This window comes from Rutilus rutilus (genome assembly GCF_951802725.1).
Source record: "Rutilus rutilus genome assembly, chromosome: 8".
NCBI classification, from domain to species: domain Eukaryota; kingdom Metazoa; phylum Chordata; class Actinopteri; order Cypriniformes; family Leuciscidae; genus Rutilus; species Rutilus rutilus.
The window spans coordinates 22,721,496-22,746,115 of record NC_140222.1 but is presented as its reverse complement, the minus strand read 5'-3'; the positions used below and the strand labels follow the sequence as shown (position 1 = coordinate 22,746,115).

General features: G+C 38.0%; 1 protein-coding gene across 2 annotated transcripts in view; it reads right to left on the bottom strand.

The window, feature by feature from the left end:
• mgat5 (alpha-1,6-mannosylglycoprotein 6-beta-N-acetylglucosaminyltransferase) overlaps positions 1-24,620 on the bottom strand; it is a 64,801-nt gene that overhangs the window by 21,300 nt on the left and 18,881 nt on the right. For both annotated transcript variants that reach the window (XM_084415617.1, XM_084415618.1), the window contains exon 4: positions 3,111-3,187. In XM_084415617.1, coding sequence (XP_084271743.1) covers positions 3,111-3,187 — 77 coding nt within the window. The remainder of the gene's footprint in view (positions 1-3,110; positions 3,188-24,620) is intronic.

Genomic DNA, 24,620 nt, shown 5'->3' with positions numbered 1-24,620 from the left:
GACTTTATATAAAGTATACAAAATCCCCAGTTGATCTGATAAGCAGTTGTGCAGGAAGCTGTGTGTCAACCATGCAGTTTTATTTCCTGTCAAGTTTTTGCAGGATATTTATTAAATTTTTAGATCAGCCTGACCTTCAGAAAAAACATGGGTTTCCTCTTCCTGTATCTAATTTCTTCTCACAGTGACACTCTCTATAGGACGGAAAGGGACTTATTGATCGCACCGTGTGGTTCACTTCACACTTATCGATCTGGGTTTTTGAGAAGGATGGCACTGTGCGTTTTAAATGAGTCGGCACTTGACAAGAAAAAGTCTGTCGACAAGATATTTGAGAAAATACACAATTGTATTGTGCTTAATTTGCATAGTTTTGCATATTTACATTTGTTTAATTAATTAATCAGCCTTTGAAGAGAAAAAGCTTGGAGACTTGATGAGAAAAAAAATCTCAGATTCGCATGAAGACGAAACATTTTACATTGTTTATGCAACAAAAATTGAAAATATGCAATCATATAGTATTTGATTGCATACGTTTGCACATTTTCATTTCTTTTTTAATGAGTCAGAACTCATTATACGAAACATTTTACATTGCCTATGTAAAAAAAGGAGAAAATAAGCAACTATATTGCATTTGATTGCATACGGTTGCATATTTACATTTCTTTTTAATGAGTCAGAACTCATTAAACGAAACATTTAACATTGTCTGTAAAAAAACGCAATCATATTTTGCATACAGTTGCCTATTTACATTTGTTTTTTTAATGAGTAAGCAGTTGATGACAAAAAGCTCAGATTCATGCAAAGACAAAACATTTTTTTACATTGTCTATGTAAAAAAAGAAGAAAATATGCAATTGTATTTGCATTTAATTTGCATATTTACATTTGTTTTTTTAAAGAGTCAGCACTTGATGGATAAAAAGCTCAGATTCATATGAAGACAAAACATTTCACTTGTGTCTATGTAAAAAAATAGCACTTATTTTGCATACTTTTGTAGATTTACATTTGTTTTGGTACATAAGTAGCCAAATAAATCAAATTAAATCACAGAAAGTTGATTGAACAAGAGTTTAACATAAGGTTTTACCAAATTATTTGCAAAAGTGGTGGATTTCAACCTTCAAACTAAACCTTTAAATGCGCATTCTCTTGATCACACCTTCTTTTGTTTGTTTTTTTCATGTACATTTCTTGGTTTAATGGATAAACAAAACTGTTTTTAGACCTTCTAAGCTTCCAAACTTAAGTCAAACAACTTGGTTAGGCTGTTCTCACTGTTACTGCAGTCACATTTTTGTTTTAATTCTGCATGATTTTAAGAGGATTTCCATATCGCAGGAATTTCCGTTGAGTTCTAAGACCTGTGATTATTGCGAAAGAGGCCAAGCTCAGGTCTGATCTGACTGAAAACGCTAACGTGATTGGCCGACTAGCTTCGGGTTGCTCTGCTTGATGTTAAATCCCACGTAATTGGCCTCGTCTGGCTGCTACATCAACGTGCTTTAAAAAACCCAGAGGGACTCGTTCTGAGTATCAGGTGAGGTCATTGAGAGAAGTGCAATTCCAAGAAGGAAAAAGCATTTTCACATGGAAACAGTCAACTCTGAATTCTTTAAGGGATTTATTTTAAAGAGGTTAAATTATGTGACAGAACAAAAAACATTTTAAAATCTAAAAAAATCAAATCAAATCAAATATCTTTATTTGTACAATTACATTTTCAATTGAATTAACCTGCCCATATTATGCTTTTTCAAATATGACCTTTCATGCAGTGTGTAATGTATCTGTTTGTGAATGTAAAAGGTCTGCACAGACTGGGCTATCTGTCCAATCAGAACAGAGTAGACCAATCACAACAGACTGGGCCATCTGACCAATAAGAGCAGAGTAGACCAATCACAACAGACTGGACCATCTGACCAATCAGAGCAGAGTAGACCAATCACAACAGACTGGACCATCTGACCAATCAGAGCAGAGTAGACCAATCACAACAGACTGGGCCATCTTACCAATCAGAACAGAGTAGACCAATCACAACAGACTGGGATTTCTGACCAATCAGAGCAGAGTAGACCAATCACAACAGACTGGGCCATCTGACCAATCAGAGCAGAGTATACCAATCACAACAGACTGGGCCATCTGACCAATCAGAGCAGAGTAGACCAATCACAACAGACTGGGCCATCTGACCAATCAGAGCAGAGTAGACCAATCACAACAGACCGGGCCATCTGACCAATCAGAGCAGAGTAGACCAATCACAACAGACTGGGCCATCTGACCAATCAGAGCAGAGTAGACCAATCACAACAGACCGGGCCATCTGACCAATCAGAGCAGAGTAGACCAATCACAACAGACTGGGCCATCTGACCAATCAAAGCAGAGTAGACCAATCACAACAGACCGGGCCATCTGACCAATCAGAGCAGAGTAGACCAATCACAACAGACTGGGACATCTGACCAATCAGAACAAAAAATGCTCTTGGAAAGACGGGGTTTAAAGAGACTGAATCCTTTGTCGAACCGTTTCAGACACTGTGAGAAAAGAGGTGATGGTGCAATGAGAAAATTAATAAAGAGTTTTGATCTTTATCTTTTGATGCATGTACACCTGTTGTAGGAGACCTCCAAAACAACATTAGGAGCCTTTAAAACAGCATAATAGGGGCACTTTAATATCAAGAAGAGGCATATTACAGACTTTCATGAAAATGTATTAATGAATAAAATTAACAATAGCCATGAAGTCTGTAAATGACCAGTCCAAACGAAATGTTCATTCTAATCCTTATTCTCTTCTAACCTTTCCCAGAGCCCATGATCCTTGTAGTACTCAGCTCATTAATAACACCAGCAGTTTAAAGCTTTCAACTATGTCTCAAAACAAATCAATATCTTGCTGCTAATGTTTGTAAGGGGAACGTCCCGCAGAGTGCTTTTAATTTTCCCTTTCTGGATTCAGGATGAAAATGGTTTATAAATAAAGTCCAACAGATGAGAAGCCATCATGAGACAGTGGCAGCTGTGAAAGAGTGATGTTAACAAGTTTCTCAGCAAGTTCGAGTTTCGAGAAACACTCACCTTCAACTTGCCTTCACAATGAGGAAACCCATCAAGCGAGGGTAGTTCACATTTCTCCTGTGCTCCGTTCAGCAAGTCTGTGCACACAGAGAGAAAGAGAGAAAAGAACATAAGCACACAATAGTCCCAAAACTACACAAATCACAGCTGACAATCAACAAGCTTGCTCAGCACACCGGCATTCAACTGGAAGATGAATACCATCCAATTATCACACAATCCGCTCGCAAATGAACTCTGTAACACAATATTGGGGCCTCAAACCCACATAGTGATTACAAAGCATTCAAATCGTCTCAATTAAGCTGTGTTGCCTCATATGAACTGAAGAAAGCAAACTTTAACAAACCAATGTTTGCCAAGTCTTCAAGTTTTGCGTGGATCATGAAAAACAAGCATTACACATTTGTCTGTAATTTGTGAATAAGCCATTCCTAAGTAGATTTTCCCTTTTAAGCAGATTTATGTCCAAATGAGATTCATGAATGATTTGCACACATATTTGTTCTGCTTATGATTCATGAAAAGGGCCCAATGTGTGATTGGTTTAAAACAGTTTTTAGAAGTACATCTTGTGCAATAAACTTGTAGTGCAAAATGTACTGCTTAATACCGTTCAGATTGAATACTACACAATGACAACTGAAAATAAACAAGCTTTTGGGCACTTGGCCGGGGAAAGAGATCAATAATTCACTTAACATGGCAAATTAACACAGTGTGAAATTAACACTAGGCCCAAACACACACATCTTGCCAAGTGCAATCAAACCATCTTCAAATAAGTTCTGTTGTCGCTTCGCACTGCAAGAGGAGAGGGAAACAAATTAAAAATCTTAAACAAAAGTCGCAAACTTAACCGAAGTTGCATAATACATAATGCATACATTTGTTAAGGTTTATAAGGTTGATTAGATCAGAACTTACTGCCATCTTGCTACTAACAATAGCTGTTACATCATACATCAGTTATTCTTTGTAATTTTATTTTTATTTCTTACGAGAAATCTATTATCTTTATTGGTTGGATTGAGCAAGCACTTTATAGACCTTATGTAGCCCCGCCCCTTTTCAGCGCTGCGCTCATTGTCTTTTGACTTCCCAAAGACTTTTTGACTTTTGACTTCCCAAAGATGGCGGCGCCCTTGTTTCTCTGGTGCATAAGGTCTATATAACAACCCAGTTTATAACTTTTAAAACAAACTAACACCAGTGAAATCAACTAAAAGCGATAAAATAAAGCAAGGAAGTTTGTAGTTCATTACAAAATTACTTCAAATAAAGTTGCTATTTGCAAGGTTTAAAACATAAGAATACATTAAACTATTAAACTAAATCTTGTCAGACAGCAAAAAATGTGTAAACTTAAGCAGTTTCCTAAGTTCCGTAAGTTCCGTAAGTTCTGGGGTGTCTTTACAATCATCTAATTTTAAGGGTGATTAGATCATTAAAACTGACAGAATTTAGAATTTTTGCTATTACGGTAAATTTTATATTATATTTATATTGTAATATTTTTTTAGTTAGATTTTAGTTAGTTAGCTTTTGTTTTTTGTTATTTATGAGACACCTATGATCTATAGTGTTCAAGGACGTGTTAAAAAACTAAGTACTTTATTACCGTTTTTTTAAGCAATGTGTTTACGGTAAAAATTGGACAGTCGGTGAAGCACGGCTCTGTGATCAGTAGTAAACGCTGCTCCATCTGAAATCACTGTGAGTTTTACTCGCTTAAAACGTGCATTTGAAATAGCAACACTTCAAAATTCTTTCCAAACATGAGAAGCATTTATGAACCTCTTGTTAAACAAAATACATAATTTAAAAGGGATACTTCAGGATTTAGCATTAAGCTTTGTATCAGTAGAAAACCTGTAGTATTTTCGAATTACCGTGCTTTCCACCCTCATATCCCCCTGAGATAAGAGATTTATGTATTTTTTGTCCGGAAAAAATCCTCCGATGACGCAAAAATCGTCATATTGCGCCATCGAAGGATTTTTTGGCCAGAGGCTAGAGACTACAGCCAGTAGGAGGAGCTGTCCCGCATGTTTTCAACCCGCCCATAGAGGGTGGGACCTCACTCACAGAATGTACACATAGTTTCAGCCGTCTTTCTTTGGAAGCTAAGCTAGCAGGCTCTTGTTCTGTGGAGAAAGCTGAGTAGTAGGGGTTACCATCCTCTTTTTCCAGGACATGTCCGGCCGTCGAGATCGTCCAAAACGTCCGGGATTCGGCTTTTGCTTTCTGCAATCGCCATTCATTGTTTACATGCACACCTTTTGTTTCAATCTAACTGAATTCATTCCGATTGGTGAATCTGAATGTAGTGTTTACATGAACGCTAAACAAGTGATCAGTTGATGTGCGTTTAAACATTGCTAAGAAAATTCCCGCTCCTCTGTGAGATATGAGACCGGTGTGGTGCGTCTCGCGCCGTTCTCCCGCTCCCCTCAGTCTCGTCCTGCTCGCCACAGTAAACATAATGAATGAATAGCGACTGTAGAACGCAAAAGCCGAATCCCGGACATTTTGGGCGATCTCGAAATCCAGAGCAGACTCGTCACGGAGACTCACTAGTAGCCTAGCCTTGTTGTTTAACTGCGTGCTCTCTTACTGGTAGACGTGGCTTGGGAGTGGCCTCCTAGGGCAGCGAAGCAAGTGCATTCTGGGAGTTGTTGTCTTTCATCCACATAAGCCAAAAATACATTTTCTGGCTTTTCTCAGTCTAGAAAGCTCCAAATTAAAAAAATAATTTCACTTTTCTTCTACATAAATGACCCATTTTAAATACACATTCATCTTTCCAGAGGTGAAGTATCCCTTTAATAACATGCTTTTACTCTAAACTTACTTCATAACATCAATTGAGTGATTGAAAGCATTCTTCTATGAGATAGTATTGCTTCTTACATACAATAAATCGCACAACATATTATTTCACAGTATTTTATACAGTGATAAAGGCTATGTCTTTTAGCATTGAAGTATAAATATATTGTATTATCATGAAAATATCCGAGAAGGCCTGAAGAACTCAGATAAACCATATATAACGCCATAGTCGTGTTTATTAGTCATGTTTAATCAATCAAAGCGTTTCAATCTTCTGTTTATTCAGCTACAGTGATAGTATGATGACCATAGGAATTTCCTGGAACGACTTGCGTTGTCGTTCTTCTGCAGACCATATTTGGAGTTTCTGCACGAGAGCGCCCTCTTGCTTTCAGATGGAGTAGCATTTACTACTGAACACAGAGCTGCAGGGTTCCTGCAGGTTTCAGTTAGTCAAATTTAAGACCTTTTTAAGACATTTTAAGACCATAAAGACTGAAATTTAAGACCTAAATTTCTTAGCATTCTTAGCATTCTGAGCATTGCCAAAAAATATTCAAATCAAAGAAATCATTTTATTTCAATGAATTCAGTAATTGAAAAAGCATTAACTTAATTTACAGATAAAGCAATCACATTAGTAACCTTCCAGACCCAACAACGCGTGTCAGAGAAAAGAACAGAATCAGATTTTTTTTTTTATAGAAAATTGTACTTTGCATATTATAGGCCTACTGTAAAAACACATAATTATTAGTTGATTTTAGTTGATCATAACTAGAGATGAAATGGCATGAACATTTCATTTAATTATTATAGTGCCAACAATTATCACTGTTATCACAGAATCCTGTTCAAAAAGTACTAATACTACACAATGAAATCAATTCACCAAGTTTTATGTCGAAAAACAGCAAATAACAAATAAAATTGCATCAATACACACTAACATAAACATTAAAATAATACGATTAAAAATGATAGCCAGATTTTAAAAGTGTCTTGCAACATGTTATATACTAACATGTACAAGTTCAAATAAAGTTGACAAAAAAAGGTTTTTATAAAAAGATCAACCTCACATATTTCAGACTTTAATTTATCTTTTTTGACTAATTCTTTTTATAAAAAATGATTTAGTGACATTTACAATACACTTTAAGCTTATCTTTTATTATTAATAGTAAAATTCGGTCCGATTTTCCCGTGGCGTCTGTTGTTGCTATGCAACTCCACAATGACAAAAAAAGTTTTAGTGGCTAATGGATTTCCACCGCCGAAAAACGCTTGCTGTAGCACTGTTACAAGATTTATTTACGGAGAAGAGAAAAACACCCGTAGAGTTTGGGTGCACCCGCATCCTTCATGTCTTTTTTCATGTCGCTGCGCCTGGAAAAAAACGAGCGCGTCGCTTACCGCGCGCCTACATTTGAATGAACTTGAGCGCGAAAAAGACGCGATCTGTTTACTGCCTCTTGGCGAGCGACTTCGATACTTTTTTGCTACTTTGTAATAACTTTACGCGGCCAGCGTTTCTGGAAATGAACGAGGGTAAAACCTTTTTTAAGACCTGACTAAATGAAATTTAAGACCGCGGATGAAAATCTGGCTGTTTTTAAGACGTTTTAAGGCCTTAAATTTAAAGTTCAGAATTTAAGACATTTTAAGACTTTTTAAGACCCCGCGGGAACCCTGAGCTGTGCTTCACTGATAAGCTGCGCATAAAATAATCGTAGCCTTTGCCATATCGTGTGCGGTTTCATTTCGATTAATCGTGCAGCCCTCTTCTTATAAAAAAATATCTTATTTAAACCCATGAAAATGCAGAATAGTGAAAATTTCTTTTTAAAACTGTTATTCTATTATTACCTCTAAGCAGATTTTGACTCATGTCTGACAGCTGCGTTTTGTTTAACTACAATCTGCACACATCATTATATAAATAAATGATCATAAAAAGGATGAAGTCATCAGCTTTTAAATAACAGTGGCATAGCTTTGTACTTTTATTTGCCCCTAAAGATAAGTTAGAAGTGGAAGTTCAAACACAAATCTAACCTCGCCTTTTCCTTTCTCTCAGTCACAGTTACTGTCAAGTCATCAAATTCCTAAATCTCCTTCCTTCTGTGAAACAACTGATATGGATTTAGTCAACAAAATTGTTATGAAAGAATCTTGGCTCATGAATTAACTATTTGCAGATTTCAATCCAGGTGCTGCGGAGTAGGCACACATAATCTACTGTACAAGCAGATGTGTCTCTTTTCGAATGCAAATACGTACCCACATTCTGCAGACAAACCCTGATCAAAGTACAGACTTTCACACTTTTTCACACGGTTTCAGTACGATCGCTCGGGTGGTCCCGGGGGTAAAGAGTAATGCTCAAGGGCATAATGGCGATAATAAATATCAGTGACTCAAGTTACTGAGTTTAAACTGCCAAACAAAGTAGAATATCAAGCGCGTAGTTTACACAAGTATATGATGTCATCCTGCGGAGCTGCCGTTTGTAAGCGGGTTAAACATTACAATGGTTTAGGCTTAAACAGCTATTCATCATCAGTTCATTTGACTGCTATTTGAGAGATTAATGGACAGTTAAATCATAAAATCATAACAGAAAAAGCCACAGTGACTTGTGTAATTTAGGTTAAAGTCATATGATTCTAGCGTTAGTCTTAAATGTGACCCTGACATTTTTTTGCCATAGATCATCTTCTCCTGTCTGTATTCTCCTGAGGAGATTTACAGTATCCATAGACACGGGTGAAAGAAGAAGATTCTTGAAGCTTGCAGCTCAATCAAACACCATTGTTTTTACAGGAAATGGGATGAAACAGATCACAGGAAAGAGGAGAGGAGAGGAGAGGAGAGGAGAGGAGAGGAGAGGAGAGGAGAGGAGAGGAGAGGAGAGGAGAGGAGAGGAGAGGAGAGGAGAGGAGAGGAGAGGAGAGGAGAGGAGAGGAGAGGAGAGGAGAGGAGATGAAGGAGGGGAGAGGATAAGAGGGGAGACAAAATGAGAGAAAAAGAGACTAGATGAAAGGAGACGAGAGGAAAGAAGATGATGTGAAAGGCAAAGAGACAAAATGAGACGAGACAAGATGAGAGTAAAAGAGATGAGAGAAGAAAGGAGATAAGAGGAAACAAGGAAACAAAATGAGATTACATGAAAGGAGAAGAGACAAGACAAGATGAGACTAGATGAAAGGACAGGAGAGGAATCCAGGTGAGATGAGATGAAATGAGTTAAGATGATATGAGAAAGGAGAGGAATCCAGGTGAGATGAGATGACATGAGTTAAGATGATATGAGAAAGGAGAGGAATCCAGGTGAGATGAGATGATGCAAGATTAAGGGAGAGGAGAGGAATCCAGGTGAGAAGAGTTGAGATGAAGTCAGATGAGAAGAGTTGAGATGAGTTGAGGAGTTGGTACAAGATGAAAATAGAGGAAAGGAATTCGGGTGAGATGAGTTGAGTTGAGACAAGTTAATAAAAGATGAAGGGAGAGGAGAGAAATACAGGCGAGTTGAGATGAGAAAAGTTGAGGATAGTTTAGAAGAGTTGAGATGAGAAGAGTTGAGATGAGATGAGATGAGATGAGAAGAGTTGAGATGATTTGAAATGATAAGAGTTGAGTTGAGTTGAGAAGAGTTGAGATGAGATGAGAAGAGAAGAGAAGAGAAGAGAAGAGAAGAGAAGAGAAGAGAAGAGTTGAGATGAGATGAGAAGAGAAGAGTTGAGATGATTTGAAATGATAAGAGTTGATAAGAGTTGAGTTGAGAAGATTTGAGATGAGAAGAGTTGAGAAGATTTGAGATGAGAAGAGTTGAGATGACACGAGTTGAGATGATTTGAAATGATAAGAGTTGAGAAGAGTTGAGTTGAGATGAGTTGAGAAGAGTTGAGATGAGAAGAGAAGAGTTGAGATGATTTGAAATGATAAGAGTTGATAAGAGTTGAGTTGAGAAGATTTGAGATGAGAAGAGTTGAGAAGATTTGAGATGAGAAGAGTTGAGAAGAGTTGAGAAGAGTTGAGATGACACGAGTTGAGATGATTTGAAATGACACGAGTTGAGAAGAGTTGATGGAAGATAAAAGGTGAGAGGAATCCAGGTGAGATGAGATGACTTGAGATGAGAAGAGATAAAGAAAGCAGGTGAGCTGAAATGACATGATATAATATGAAAAGAGTGGAGAGGAAACTAAGTGAGATAATACAAAATGAAAGCAGGGGAGACCAGGTGAAGTGAGATGAGAGGAAATGAAAGGAGAGAAAATCAGGTGAGATGATATGAAAAGAGTGAAATGAGAAAAGTATAGACAGCAGAGCTGCATGATTCTGGATAAATTGAGAATCATGATTCTCCCACGATTTTGAAGAAGAAAAAAACATTAGACGACTAGACAAAATAACATGCAAGAGGTTCTGACAAAATGTTGCATTGCTTTAGTCTATTTCAAAATTATAATTTGAAGAAAATAACTCAATGAGTCAATGTCAAAAAGTCTACAATCTTTTATCCCCTGTTATTTAAATGTTTGTAACACATAAATAACGATAATGTGTGGTTGGATCTGATGAAGCTGCTTCATACTGTACATTTACATGGCAGCTGCTCTCTACGGATCAGCGGCGGCACGAACGCAGATTTGAATGTTGAAGCGTGACGATAGTACTTTCAAAAGTTAACCAAAGTCCCTAAAGTCTTTGGTTAAACAGTTTCAAATTACAAGTGTCAGCAGAGTGTTTTGTCACTGCTCATATCAATGAACGAGAGCATTCAAATTGAAATCATGACGGCCGACTCTCACTCATTAACATGGGCAGCGACAAAATATGTGCCATTCACGCTTGCGATGTGTAACAGGCCTAAGACATAGTAGAATCACTGTCATTTAGGAATAAGATCGCGTGGGTGTTTGAATCGAGATCGCGACCTTTTAACGATTAATCGTGCAGCTCTAATAGACAGTACTAAAATATACGATAAAAGGAGAAAACAAGAAAGAGGAGACCAAAAGAGATTAGATGAGAGGAGACAAGTGGAGAAGAAACCAGATAAGATGAAATTAAATTAAATGAGATGATATACATTTTTTTACATTTAGTCATTTAGCAGACGCTTTTATCCAAAGCGACTTACAAATTAGGACTAAATTAAGCGAGTCATCATGAAGAGGCAAACCAACAACAACAACGCAAGAAGTGCTCAAAATACGAAGTTCAGGCATTATTCAGAGTAGCATAAGCCCGATAAGTGAGGTTTTAAAGGGAACGTTTTTTTTTTATTTACGAAGTTAAGTGCTCACGGAAGAGATGGGTTTTCAGCTGTTTTTTGAATGTTGCCAGGGATTCTGCATTCCGGATGGGGGTGGGGAGAGTGTTCCACCAGCATGGAACTGTGAATGAGAATGTTCTGGAAAGTGATTTTGTGGCTTTCTGTGATGGAACCACGAGACGTCGCTCGTTGATCGATCGTAGGTGTCTGGTAGGGATGTAGGCTCGTAGGAGTGAGTGAAAGTAGGAGGGAGCTGAGCCTGTGTTCACTTTATTTATTATTTTAAGATGAGACGAGAAGAGAAAACCAGAAGAGAGGAAACTAGATAAGATGAAAGAAGAGAAGAGAGAGAGGAGGAGAAGAAACAAGATAAGGCGAAATGAAAGCAGATGAGATGAGATGAGAGGAAATAAGATGAGATAAGAAGAGATATAAGCGGAGAGGAGATAATATGAGTGTATTGGAGAAACAGAGACGAGAAGAGAGAAGGAGAGATGCGACAAACGAGAGGAGAAGAAACAAGACGAGTCAAGATGAGCGAGCGGAAAAGTTCACGGGGAGGAAAGACGAGATGAGAGGAGACAAGACGAGATAAAGGGAGGAGAGACGAGGACACAAACTGCAGCCATGCAAGGGTGTCAGCCATGTGATCTCCAATTATTTGATTTGCAAGGATTGGATCATCTTTCTGCTCTCTTTCTCTCCTTCATAAAGCGTAAGACATGACGGCGCTGTAGAACAATGGCTAGAGCGGCGCACATTAAGAGCTTTTCCTGTAAAAGAAACAAACACCCCACTGAGGGAACACCAAACTGTAAAGGACGTACATGTCATTCACAGATCCACATCGTTTAAGGTCACATGCTAAAAGAATTTAGGCCATTTTGTGAGTCACATGACACAAATAACCCAAAGGTCATGGGAGAAACAAACAAAATGGCTCAATTAGAGCACTAGCCGAAATATAGCTGAAAGACGGAAAAAGAGGGATGACTATGAAGAGAAGACAAAAACAAGCTGTGAAATATGTCTCTCGACACTAACTCAATCGGCTGGTTGGGTGTGTTTAACATACAAACACAATTTAGAGCTCGATTAGACCATAATTATGCCTATGGACACAAACAAAACCTGATCTGTTTCGCATACACACCGGACATCCTCATCTACCGCAGAGGGATTGTTTTTCAAGACAGAATCGAATAACATGAAGGCTCTTCCAAGGTATTATGAAAATCCAGGCTGAATTTGAATAACAGCATACTACTTTATTATGTCTTTTTATGGTACTACTATTACAATATGCTTTCCGAACTGAGCCCTAATATGCATGGTAAGCATAATAAATGATTTGCAATACTGGAATATGATTTGGAGTCCCAAAACACGTTGGAAGTACACAAACATTGCTTGGATGGTGTACGATTTTTAAAGTGTGCACCCGGGCATGCATTCTCAGGCTAATGTTACCCACAATCCCTTGCGTCACTTAATACAATTTGTTTGTGGTGGTTTTCTATTGACTTGTTCTGTTAAGATGAGATGGGAGGAAATGAGATTAGACAAGAGAGGTTGATGGGCAAGGCATTCTGGGATGTGGTGACATCATCTGTACTGATATTAGCTAAACATAATTCCAAATTTGCATGCTATCCATAGTAATCCGAATTTGATATTTAAAATAGCATGTCGCAAATCATATTTTGAACAGCTGAAAATAGTACGCCAAACATACTTATTGGCATGGCATATGGCATACTATTTCCAAGTGTACTTTAGGCTGATATTACCCTCAATCCCTTTAGCGCTATCAAAGTTGACAAGTTTTTGATGGTTTTTGGGACCTTTTCTGTTAAAGAAAAGCATCAGGAATTCAAGATCTGACCCAAAGTTTTACAATACATAAACATAACAAATAACAAAAGAAAAAAAGTAAATGATAAAGGGGTCTATGGTATAAAAATGCAATTTTATGTCATAGCAACGCCTCTATTTACATACTGCCTTACTATATACTCAAAATTACTCAATATACTTTCATCACCACAGAAGTGCATATTTAAGACACTAGATTATAAAATTACAATCACATCATCACATGTTTCATTGTTGATTGGCTGAGAACGTCATGCTAAACATATATCAGCAGTCACATGCATTTTTTTCTATCATGAACTTTATTGAACTTCCGTATTACTGTCAGGTGCAAAAACAATGATTAGCTGAGAGGGAGACAGAGAGAGAAACGGAGCAATTTCGACTATTTCTTCCGCATGTGCTGCTACATAAACAGCTGTGCTTGACACAGGCTTAACATACACCCTTGTAAACACACACACACACACACAGATGGGCGTTTTCCATCACACACTCCTCCAGGCCAGTGTGAGACCCTGCACGACAAACACAACAATCATCAAGCTGACAAATGTGTGTCTTTCAACGAGATGAAAACAGCAAGAAATTGAGGAGCGAGGGAGGAAAAGCACTCAGGAAAGCGCTCTCTCTCTCTTTTCCGCTTCAGTGAGACAAATTTCCCTCAGAGCAGCCGCGTGTGTTTGTCTCTCTCACGCCAGAAAACACACACCAAGGGCACTTCTACAGAGAGTGAATGTACAGCGCTGTGTGTGTATAATCTCTGTTCTAGGCGATTTGAGGCCATTCAGTGTCCCTGCCAAGCAGGAATGGTTTTGCTGAAGCTTTCAAATGGATGTGACTCACACACGTTTAATTTTTAAATGAGGACAGATCGTAGATGATTGTTGTTTAAATAAAGGTGAATCTCATGAAAACAAGTCCAGGCCACATTGCACATACTGTATAAAGTATATATAAAGAGACATTATTTTCATCAAAATGTTCAAAATTTACAAAAAAAAAAAAACATCTGGAGGATTTATTTGGGCATTTGTTTTTAATTAACATTTTTAATATACTATTCTTATTAATATTATTTAATATTTAATTACTCTGAATGGAAAATTTGTATGTATATACACACACACGTGCATTTTTTTGGTGTATGATGTCTGCGTGAAAAGGCTGCTTACAGGGAACACATGCTATCATTTCTTTTGGACCGAATGCGATGATTGAACAGACATTTTATGGTCCTAAGCCTTCGACAGATGATATATATTTATAAAAATACATTTAGACCACTTAAAGAACATTTTTTGGGGAAATAAGCTCATTTTCCAACTCCCCCCGAGTTAAACAGTTGAGTTCTACCGTTTTCGAATCCATTCAGCCGATCTCCGGGTCTGGTGGTAGCACTTTTAACATAGCTTAGCATAGATCATTGAAAATTGAAAATCGCAACTTTAAATTTTTCAGCGGTCTTAGTTCATGATGTAATTACAGAAGAGCCAAGTTTTAAATGGGAGAAATATCGAAACTCTTCGTCATTTTTTTGAGAGAGATGCTAACGGTCTAATCAGATTCAATGATCTATGCTAAGCTATGCTAAAAGTGCTACCGCCAGACCCGGAGATCGGCTGAATGGATTCGAAAATGGTAAAACTCAACTGTTTAACTCTGGGGGAGTTGTAAAATTAGCCTATTTCCAAAAAAAGTGGAGTGTTCCTTTAACATAGTGATTGCTATCAGGATAGGAGACTTTCAACCAGCAAAACAAACAAAAAAATTCTGTGAAGAATCACCTATTGTACCTTTCATTTTCTTTAAAGGGATAGTTCACCCAAAAATGAAAATGCTGTCCTCATTTACTCTCCCTCATGTTGTTCCAAACCTGTATGACTTTCCTTCTTCTGCTGAACACAAAAGAAGATATTTTAAAGAAGGTTGGTAATTAAACAGTTGCTGGTCCCCATTGACTTTCATAGTATTTTTTTTTTTTCTACCATGGAAGTCAATGGGGTCCATCAGTCGTTTGGTTAACGACTTTCTTCAAAATATCTTCTTTTGTGTTCAGCAGAAGAAGGAAAGTCATACAGGTTTGGAACAACTTGAGGGTGAGTAAATGAGGACAGCATTTTCATTTTTGGGTGAACTATCCCTTTAAGTAAAATATATTTTCTAAATTCTTAATGATTTTGAGGTGAAACATGATCAAGCCATGTTCTTGACAGGTTGCGTGAACTTATAAAAACGAACCCTAAGTAAATAAATAAATAAATAAATAAATAAGTAGGTAGGTATTTGGTAGAATAGCAAAGTCCAAGAAGTGAGGCTCAGCAATGCTGTTTTATGACCTGGAACGGTCGTTTCAAGCAACACATCCCAAAAATATATGAGGTGAAACAGTTCTGGACAGCGAAATGGGCCAAAATTACCCCACGCCGCTGCTGTAGGTCTGATTTGCAAATACAGAAAGCCTTTGGATGAAGATATTCCACAGAAAGCCTTAATTTTTCACTTTTTACATAGGGATTACTAAAACTGTAACTAGACAAACGTTTTATTTGACATTTTTTGGCCCTTATTTAAAGGGATGGTAACTTCGGAGTAAAATCAACCTAGGGTCCTTTGCACCATGACCTCGAGCCAAACAAGGATGTAGTGTAATGACGAATTATAAATTTTTTCCGAAGTGTTGACACCTTAATAATTGTTGCAAACTGGTACTAACCAACAAAATATTAGTGGATTCCTGGAACTGGGCGTTGTTACACTACATCCTTATGCATCGCTTTCTGCCAGGACTTTTACGTGCTTTTCCCAAATCAAGGAAGTGACCTCGACGTCCGGGTTAGCAGTAGTATAAGCCGTCAGGCAAGTGTTATTTAAATAAACTCCTGATGTACTTAAAAAACTTTCCAATGCCTCGTTTTATGAGTACAGAACCTATTTGTACTACTGTAGAAGTTTGGTACCATTCTGGGCATTATTAGTGGGGTAATTTACAAGATACAACCTTGGATCCATTAGCGCCTGCACTAAGCCATTCGGCTGATATCTCTAAATAAGCTCTAACTTTAATAATGTTCGACCAAGGGAAAAAAAGCTTCGGGGGGGAGGTGGGGGGGGGGGGGGGGGTGTTTGGCTCGAGGTCATGGTACAAAGGACCCTAGGTTGATTTTACTCCGAAACATCCTTTTAAGTTCCACTGTGTGCTGACCATCTCTCTGAATCGGATCATCCTCCCACAGGAGAACGGTCCAACACAATGGGCCTTTCAATACCGAGCACTGATAACTATCAGATTTCGGACTACACAAGAGCTAAAGAGTCCAACAATGTGACTGACAAGACAATTAGTGACACACAAATGGAGACAACACAGAGAAAAAAAGACGTGTGCTCTCTCATCAGCAACACACTGCTTCATGACACACAAAAGCATCAAAACCGACAGATGAAACTCACAAACCAGACAACTCCGGGACCACACACACACGGGCCGAAGACAAGTTTGTGTGTGAGCCTTGCTTCTTTCTGACACACTCACACTTTTGGGCAAAACATTGCTAAAAACATCTCATAAAAAAAAAAAAGGTCTATAAGCTTACTAAAATACCATCTTTATTAATTGCGAAACATGCTAAATGTCGTTTATTTCAAAATCGATGGAAATGATGTCTAATACAAAACAGGAAGTACCCATCGTGGTTGGCTTGTATGGTCGGTGACAAGAGCTTTTGCGAAAGTTGTGGTCAATATTACTGATTAAGCCAGTTCCCCAAAACAGGGAGGCCATATCCGCCCCGGATGTATTAAACCAACAGCAGAAACGCTCCACAGCCAACCACGGACTCTCTGGAGACCTCCGTCACAGCAAAAACACACAGAACTGGGAAATTATGAGCAAATGTGAGAATCTGCTCTCTATGTTCAATGACCAAATAATCCAAGCCACCAAACAATCAGAAGCTTTCCCACAATATGTTCAAATGACACTAATCTAGATAACAGTTTCCAAATGACAATGTTATGGGAAAACAAATGTTAAATATTTAAAATGATCACTGTTATGTAGGGATAAATGATATTAGTACTACATATATATGTATTTTTTTTATATCAGTATTGGTTTATCTTGATTGAGTTCTGTTTCACTTTCAGAGTATTTCAAACAACTGATTTAACTTATAATATTAGATTTTTCATTCATGCATTCAGTCAAAAATCTTAACTTTTAATATCACCCATCTATCACTCACAACATGAAAATAATGATCGGCTAGAATTTTCATATCGGAAACCTTAAGTGGTAGAAAAGAGACAAAAAGAAAACCAAACTAGAATTTGGGTCAGACATTCTCTGAAGAAAGTGATAAAACTTGGCAAAACTTGCAACGCTGAAGTTAAGCTGATCGAGTTTTCACGTAAAAATGTTTGAAATCGTTGAATCGCTTAGAAAAGTAGCAGGACATAACATTTGAGGAATCATTCACATCTGTTTAGCAAGCGTTTGGGGTGAATTCATTTTTAAACTTGGTGTTAGAGAATAGCGTTAAAGCATTACTAAATAAAGGGCCGTTCACACCAAGGACGATAGGAATCAGCCAATCAGAAACCACCAACTTTAAAGAGCTCTCGCATTTAAAGCTGCTGTAACTGCAGCAGTATAACTACACATATATTGTGTGTTGGTGTGGATGCTAATATAGTTATCTTTATAGTTAGCATTCTTGGTATTACCAGGCCTTAACTCTAACTTTAGCTCTGTCTCTTCTCGCTAGCAAGGATGAACGTGGTCTTTGTGCTATTGTTCTTAGCCTGCAAGTGTTTAGCTTATTAATTACATGTTGGCCTTGCGTCCACCAGCGGCATCTACGAGCACAATGAAGCCAGCCATTCTGTTTGCTAACAGTGGGCATCTCTGTCTGTGTCTCTCCTTCTCCTTCTCTCTCCGAGGAGTCAAGAGCCAGAACCGCAGAGCGTGCCAGCGGCGTCATTTCAACAGCGTCCAGAGAGACGGTAACAGACACCGCTGGCGCAAACAAACGCACACACATAGACACACAAGACATGGGCCGCACGAACACCTGGGCTCTCTTCGCTGCTGGCACGCGATGCCGATAACCTCTGAGAAAGAGAGAAAGCCTGGGTGAAACGTGCTATGTTTGGATAGATAACATCGGCAGGCGTCGGTTCAACGGTTTTAATCGGGTGGATCCGCAGACGCAGATGTGAGATAATGCCAATGCAGGTCTGATGTTATCCTGAAAGTGGAGATTGTGGAAAACAAACATTAACATAATTGCAGGTGTCAAGTGTGTCAATTTTGAGCTAGCACTAAACAGTTTCTCCACTTTTTTCCAAAGAAGTCTCTCAAACTTTTGTAAAAATGGTTTTAGCTTGTGTTGACCTTGCTTCTTTGAACATACGTTCTTTTCTAGCATCAGTTTGTTGTGACTTATCAGGTTAATTGATATAATACGCTAATCCAACTCTGACACATGTGAAAGAGACAACAATGAGACTCCCAAAACAAACTCAACAAATAGATTCGGTCTCTCTGATCTCATAATAAAGTTTTTCAGCCAATCAGAAAACAGATTCAATCGTACGTTGTAGGGCTGCACGAAAAAAAAAAAAAAAAAATGACATTGTGAGAAAAAAAGACAAAAATATTTTTTCACAAGATGACTTGAATAGCTCTTTTTGGAAAGAATGAATCATTCTAGAATTATTGGGGTGATTTTGTATAGAATACGCATAGAAAATCAACAAATTACAAGCATAGATAAATACAATAGAACAAAGACACAAATCAAATAAACAGTGCTTTGTGTTTTTCAGGTAAGACTAACAGCATTCATGTACAGAAATTGAATAATCAAATTCACTATGAATTAAATATAATTCATCTTTGTTACAGCTACAAAAGTGATTGTCTTATTCTTTTGTTGTTTGATTAACAACATCAATGACAGACGGCAGCAGGAATATTATGCTGCTGTCACTTTGTCCGTTCACGTGAGCCATATTTGACCGTGTTCACAAGGGTACCAGCCGAGACGGGCGGCTTGACATAATTTTGCGTGTATATGTCCATTCAAGCACAAATAGACACGAAAGAGAACGGAATTCGATGTTTGCGTTCAGAATTGACCCTTCGCAAAGACCCGCCCCCCTTAGTTACTGTCGCTATGTCCGACAAGCTACGCTGCTCTCACCCATAGATTGTAAAAAATATGGACAAAGCGTCTGTGACGTCACCCATAGACTTTCTGAAGAACGGGTTTGAAGCCGTTTATGGGGGGTATGGGCGGCGCCATCTTGGAAAATCTTGGGAAATCCTAACCCCGCCCACCTTCTAACACAGCGCGCGTCACTCAGCTCGCTCTGCTACTCCGGTTATCTCTGTGTATATTTTAGGCAACGAAATATGTTATAAAAAAACCATTCTAACTCTTTTCATTTTCATTTAAAGAAATCTTAAACATTATAGCCACACAAATGTGGTTCAGGCAACGCATATTGATTATATTCACTGCACATAACGTTTGCCTATTTATAAAAACAAAACAAAATATAAAACACAAACCTGCTTCTTTTCGTTTTAAATATAATATAAAAATATTAAACATTTTAATATGGTCCAGGCAATATGTGCATTTGTACTAAACAACAGATGTTGCAGTAAACAACATTACAGATCATCTTCGTTGTATTAAAATTTAAAATGACAAAACTCAGCTCAGTCTCTTTTTGTTAAATTTCACTTTTATCAATATTAGCCATTATAAAAGTAAAAGGTAAAGTTACAAGAAGCTATACAAATAAAGCAAACAAATCAGTCAAACATACAAAGTCAGCGCTCTAGTCTAACCATACAACGGTAAAGTTAAGTAGCTTATAAAGTTATGAAACTTCCCCTCAGCCAAAACGATTGGCCAGGGAACAAATTATAGATTCACGAAACCAAAAATCGCCCGTTAGATATACACAAGACGAATTATATCTCATGTTTAACCACTACAGAGACGCCAGAGTCCGCGGCAAACCTCGACTAGCCGAGGAAAGGCTGTTCCAGGCGGGGTACATGAGCGCCGAGCGCCCGGTCATCGCTGGATCTCACAACTGGATACAATTTTCATAAATCTTTATAAATAAACCACAGATTTGAGCTTTAAACAACTACATTCTCGCCTGAAAAACTCTTAAAACTACATTTCATGATACATAAACAGTAGTATTATATGTCAACTGTATTAAAAAATGGCGCTTCTTATGTTGTCATTCTCCGTGGCGCTGCCTTGTCAGCTGTCAATCAAGCTGTCAATCAAAGTTAACCACGCCCTTATTGTCATACATTTTATATCTAAATACGATCTAAACTAACGACTTTAAAAAAAAATCACCCCCCTCACAGTTGTCAGGCACTCGGAAGCTATCGAAAAATCCATTAAAAGTCCATGGGACCAACCTGTAAAAACATGAATTTATGCTGTGAAAACGGACATTTTAACATGGTGGTCTATGGACATTTGCTCCCTTTTGGGACCTCCCTCTAGCGGATTTTCGATGTATTGCAGTTTTTCGCACTTCCGGGTAGGCTTCATTTTTCAGATCAGAATGTTGCCGCTTGCTCTCACCCCACACCATGTTCTCACGCAGTGAAAAATACATCGCGGAGCAGAGAGGAGACTGACAACATGCTGACAGACCAGGTTACTTTTCGGTTACTTTTTATATTAAACATATTAAACAAAGTCTCGCCTTTCAAATGTGGTCATTTTTTTAAAGAAATTTAAACGATACATACCGTTTTGTGGCTCTTAAATGTGTCTGACAGATCGCTGTAGAGCATCAGTTAAAGCTGCTCGTGAACCGATCATCTCTTCCTTCTAGTTCATTTATAGCATCAAATAAACATGAATGAACATAAGAAGGAATGTTGTTTTAAACCGCGGAAAGGCGCCAGTACAGTCCGTTTTTCAAGTTCAAATCCTCCCATGTTAATCTGCTATCTCTCCTGACTGCTTTGTCGGACAAAATGGCGGATGGCGGATTATGATTGGTTAGATCGCCTGTCAATCAAGCTCCCTGCGAAGGGTCAATTGACTACTGCGGCTGCGCACATCATGATATCAATGTCAACTGAGAGTAAAAAACACACAAAAACAAAAACAAAAACCTTCAAACGCTGCAACAAAGAGACTGCTGGGAAACATAGCACTTTTGAGGTTAACGGCAGGTAACCTACGGACAAAAAACCCTTCAATTTCTTCAAACTCTTTTTTTTTTCTTCAAACCCATTTAGAGGAACCCGACAAGAACGAGCAGAAGGCGAATGTTCTCATGTGTGGGTGCAAGAGTTCACACGTACATTCACCGTTTTACAGTTCCAACATGAAGACCACAATGAGTCTTTGTGCGGGCCTTTCAGACGGTATTGCTTAGATTTGTCATCATGTTGATGGACTATAAAGAGTCGTTTGATAGCTTTGAGAAGCAGGACTTTTCTTTCATTTCTTCACTAGCTGCCAGGCCCCACTCGGTCATTCGTCAGGGAATAATAGCGCTTTAGAGAGCTTGGGACTGCAAGTAAAGATTCAAGCTGCTGTCATCCTGAACTATGACTTACATCTGAAAATGTTGGTTTGAGTTCTCAAAAACATGTAGCTGTGTTTCTATCACCCTGTTTTAATGCGCATTTTGAAGTATCGCATCAGAAACGAGTGAGGGAAACGGCAAATTTAGAAAAAGAAATCCCTTAATTCGACAAAAGTTTTTAAGATGGAAACGCATTTGCTGAATAAATTCTGATGTAGCGAACATTAAACCAACGTGACTAATCGGCTGTTTTCGCTGATGGTGTTTTGTTTACTGTTGGTTACTAGGTTACCAATACCACCGTCATCCGCTCAAACAACTTGATGGAAACACACCTGATTTGTTTCTTGCAAACTTTGAAAAGATTCGCTTCACGTTTGGATGGAAATCCAGCTTATGGCATGTCAACTGTGTCCGGTGGTCTTAAAAGATCTAGTCTGTTAAGAAAACGGACCTAAAATTACATTTCAACACTTTGCTGACACATTAGAAAACTCACCGTTATAAAACTAGCATCTTCTAGGTGGTTTTAGCATGTAGGATTTCCTGGTTGTTTTAAAGTGTTGTACAGAAGAGTGTTCATTGCTATGTAGTTGCTACTCTGTTCTTGGTAATTTTAAGGGCCGTTTACACCAAGGATGATAACTATAACAGTAGGCGCTTTTCCATTAAAGATTTGCGCAAAACCTTTGCGATTTTTTCTAAATATCGACAAAAAACATTCGCGAAATGACGCCATTTCCATTAACCGATGTTATGCGACTAAAACGTCATTTTTTCCTCTCGCGATAAGTCATTCCAAAAATCATGGCAACGGACGTTGGTAAGTTTATATATATATATATATATATATATATATATATATATACCGCACTAGACGTTATTATTATTAATGGAAGGAAACGTAGGTGTGTTATCCAAGCATTAATGGCCAGGAAAGACCCATACTGTAAGAGGCACATATGAGGTGTTTCTGGGTTTTTCTCACTCATTTCTGCTCCAAGGTCTTGATTGTGGCATTTTTTTGAGGTTTAGAATCCAGTATTTCTGTCATTCTTTCTTCTCAAGAACTGTCTCGTATTCTGTCCAAACACACCGCGTCGTCTACGTCAGCTGACCTGTAAATGCGCAAAACCTGTTTCCATTGCAGTTTTGCGAAATATTCCTTTTTCGAATTGCCTGAAAAACCACCTCATGCGAGCCCAAAAACTTTTTTGCGATAAATGGGAGTTTTTACGAAATTGACGTGTTTCCATTGAGCTTATTTTCAATTCGCAATTTGAAGGGTAATGGAAACGCGGCTAGTGACTATAACTATAAAGTTTCAATAATTATTCTAATTCTATGAGAATAGGGTAGTCCACACCACAACTATAATAATAAATCACAATTTCATATGAATTAAGTATGAAAAAAATGAAGTATGAAGGCCTACCCTGATATACCGCCACTGGGGCGTAAGCAGATCATACAAAAACATACAAATGAGATTGTACAAATTCTAATTAGACACCAATTCGCCAAAATGTAAAACAGTTATGAACTGCAATGAGACTGTGTTGTTTGTTCACATATCTAACTCCAAATATGATAGTGATGCTTGACTTGAATACATATGTAACACCACACCATATCCATCACATACTGTAATTTTAACCTCCCTTTGCTGCTTAATGTGCCTTAAAGCAGTTTAGCTCAGTCTGAGACATAAACAAAGGTTGTCGCCAGAAGTGTCATCACAGCGGTCTGTCACAAAAGCAGTCAGAAAGAGTGAGAGTTAGCGATATCCAGCCACTGTCAAGCGCCACATGACTCAACAGGGGTTTGGCCTATATTAAGCACAGTGAGTCAGAGGCGATGGATCACATCCGCACACACACCAAGTCGAGCGACAGAGAAATCACACATATACAACCTTTACAGAAAAGCACAGAGGCAGTACCAGGTATAGCGAATGCATCAGATGGTAATACCATGGTGTTTTGATATAAGCATGGAACTAAATGATTACCATATGTTTTACATGTTACCTCATGGTACTTCAAAGAACACCATTGTAGGTTTCCCAAAAACATGGTATTACAGTGGTACTACAACTGTAAATGCACAAAAATAGCATTACTGTGGTAACTGTCCAAAAAACATTCCAAAAACCATCAATCATGGTATTACTGTACATGCACAAGAAACCATGGTATTGCTGTATTAAATATCCAAAGACCATGGCAATGGAACTGTACACATAGAAAAACATGATGTTACTGTGGTAAATGCCTAAAGACATAGTATTACCATTGTACATGCCAATATACAGTAGTGGTAAATGTCCAATGGTAAACCATTGTATTTCAGTTGTACATGAACAAAAAAAAAACATGGAATTACTGTGGTAAATGTCCAGAAACACTGTATTACCATTGTACATATCCAAAAAACACAGTATTACTGTGGCACATGTCAGAAAAACATGGTATTGTTGTGATATTTATGAAAACTAACAACTGCAACCATAGTTCAACTATAGTATTTGTAGTGAAACCAAGAAACATGGCTACTACAGAACTATAACAACGCCACAGTTCATTTTCACGTTCTAAAACATGGTATTACTGTGTAAAATGTACAAAATGATATTGATACCCTTAAGCAATGCCTGTGATGTTACCAGTACAGACTGTGATAGTATGGTACAGTGATTGCAACAGATGGTATTACCATTATACTTTGGTATATTCAATATAACCAAATGTACCATAGTTTTACCATGGCAGATGTCCAAATAACCACAGCATTACATTTACATCAGTCATCTGGTCAACAACAGTCTCCCAGATGCCATTGTGCCAACAGAATACACACACTGCCAGATTATAATCAAATTTTAAGTCTACCAAGACAAACTTCGCTTTGGTGACAAATTCAAG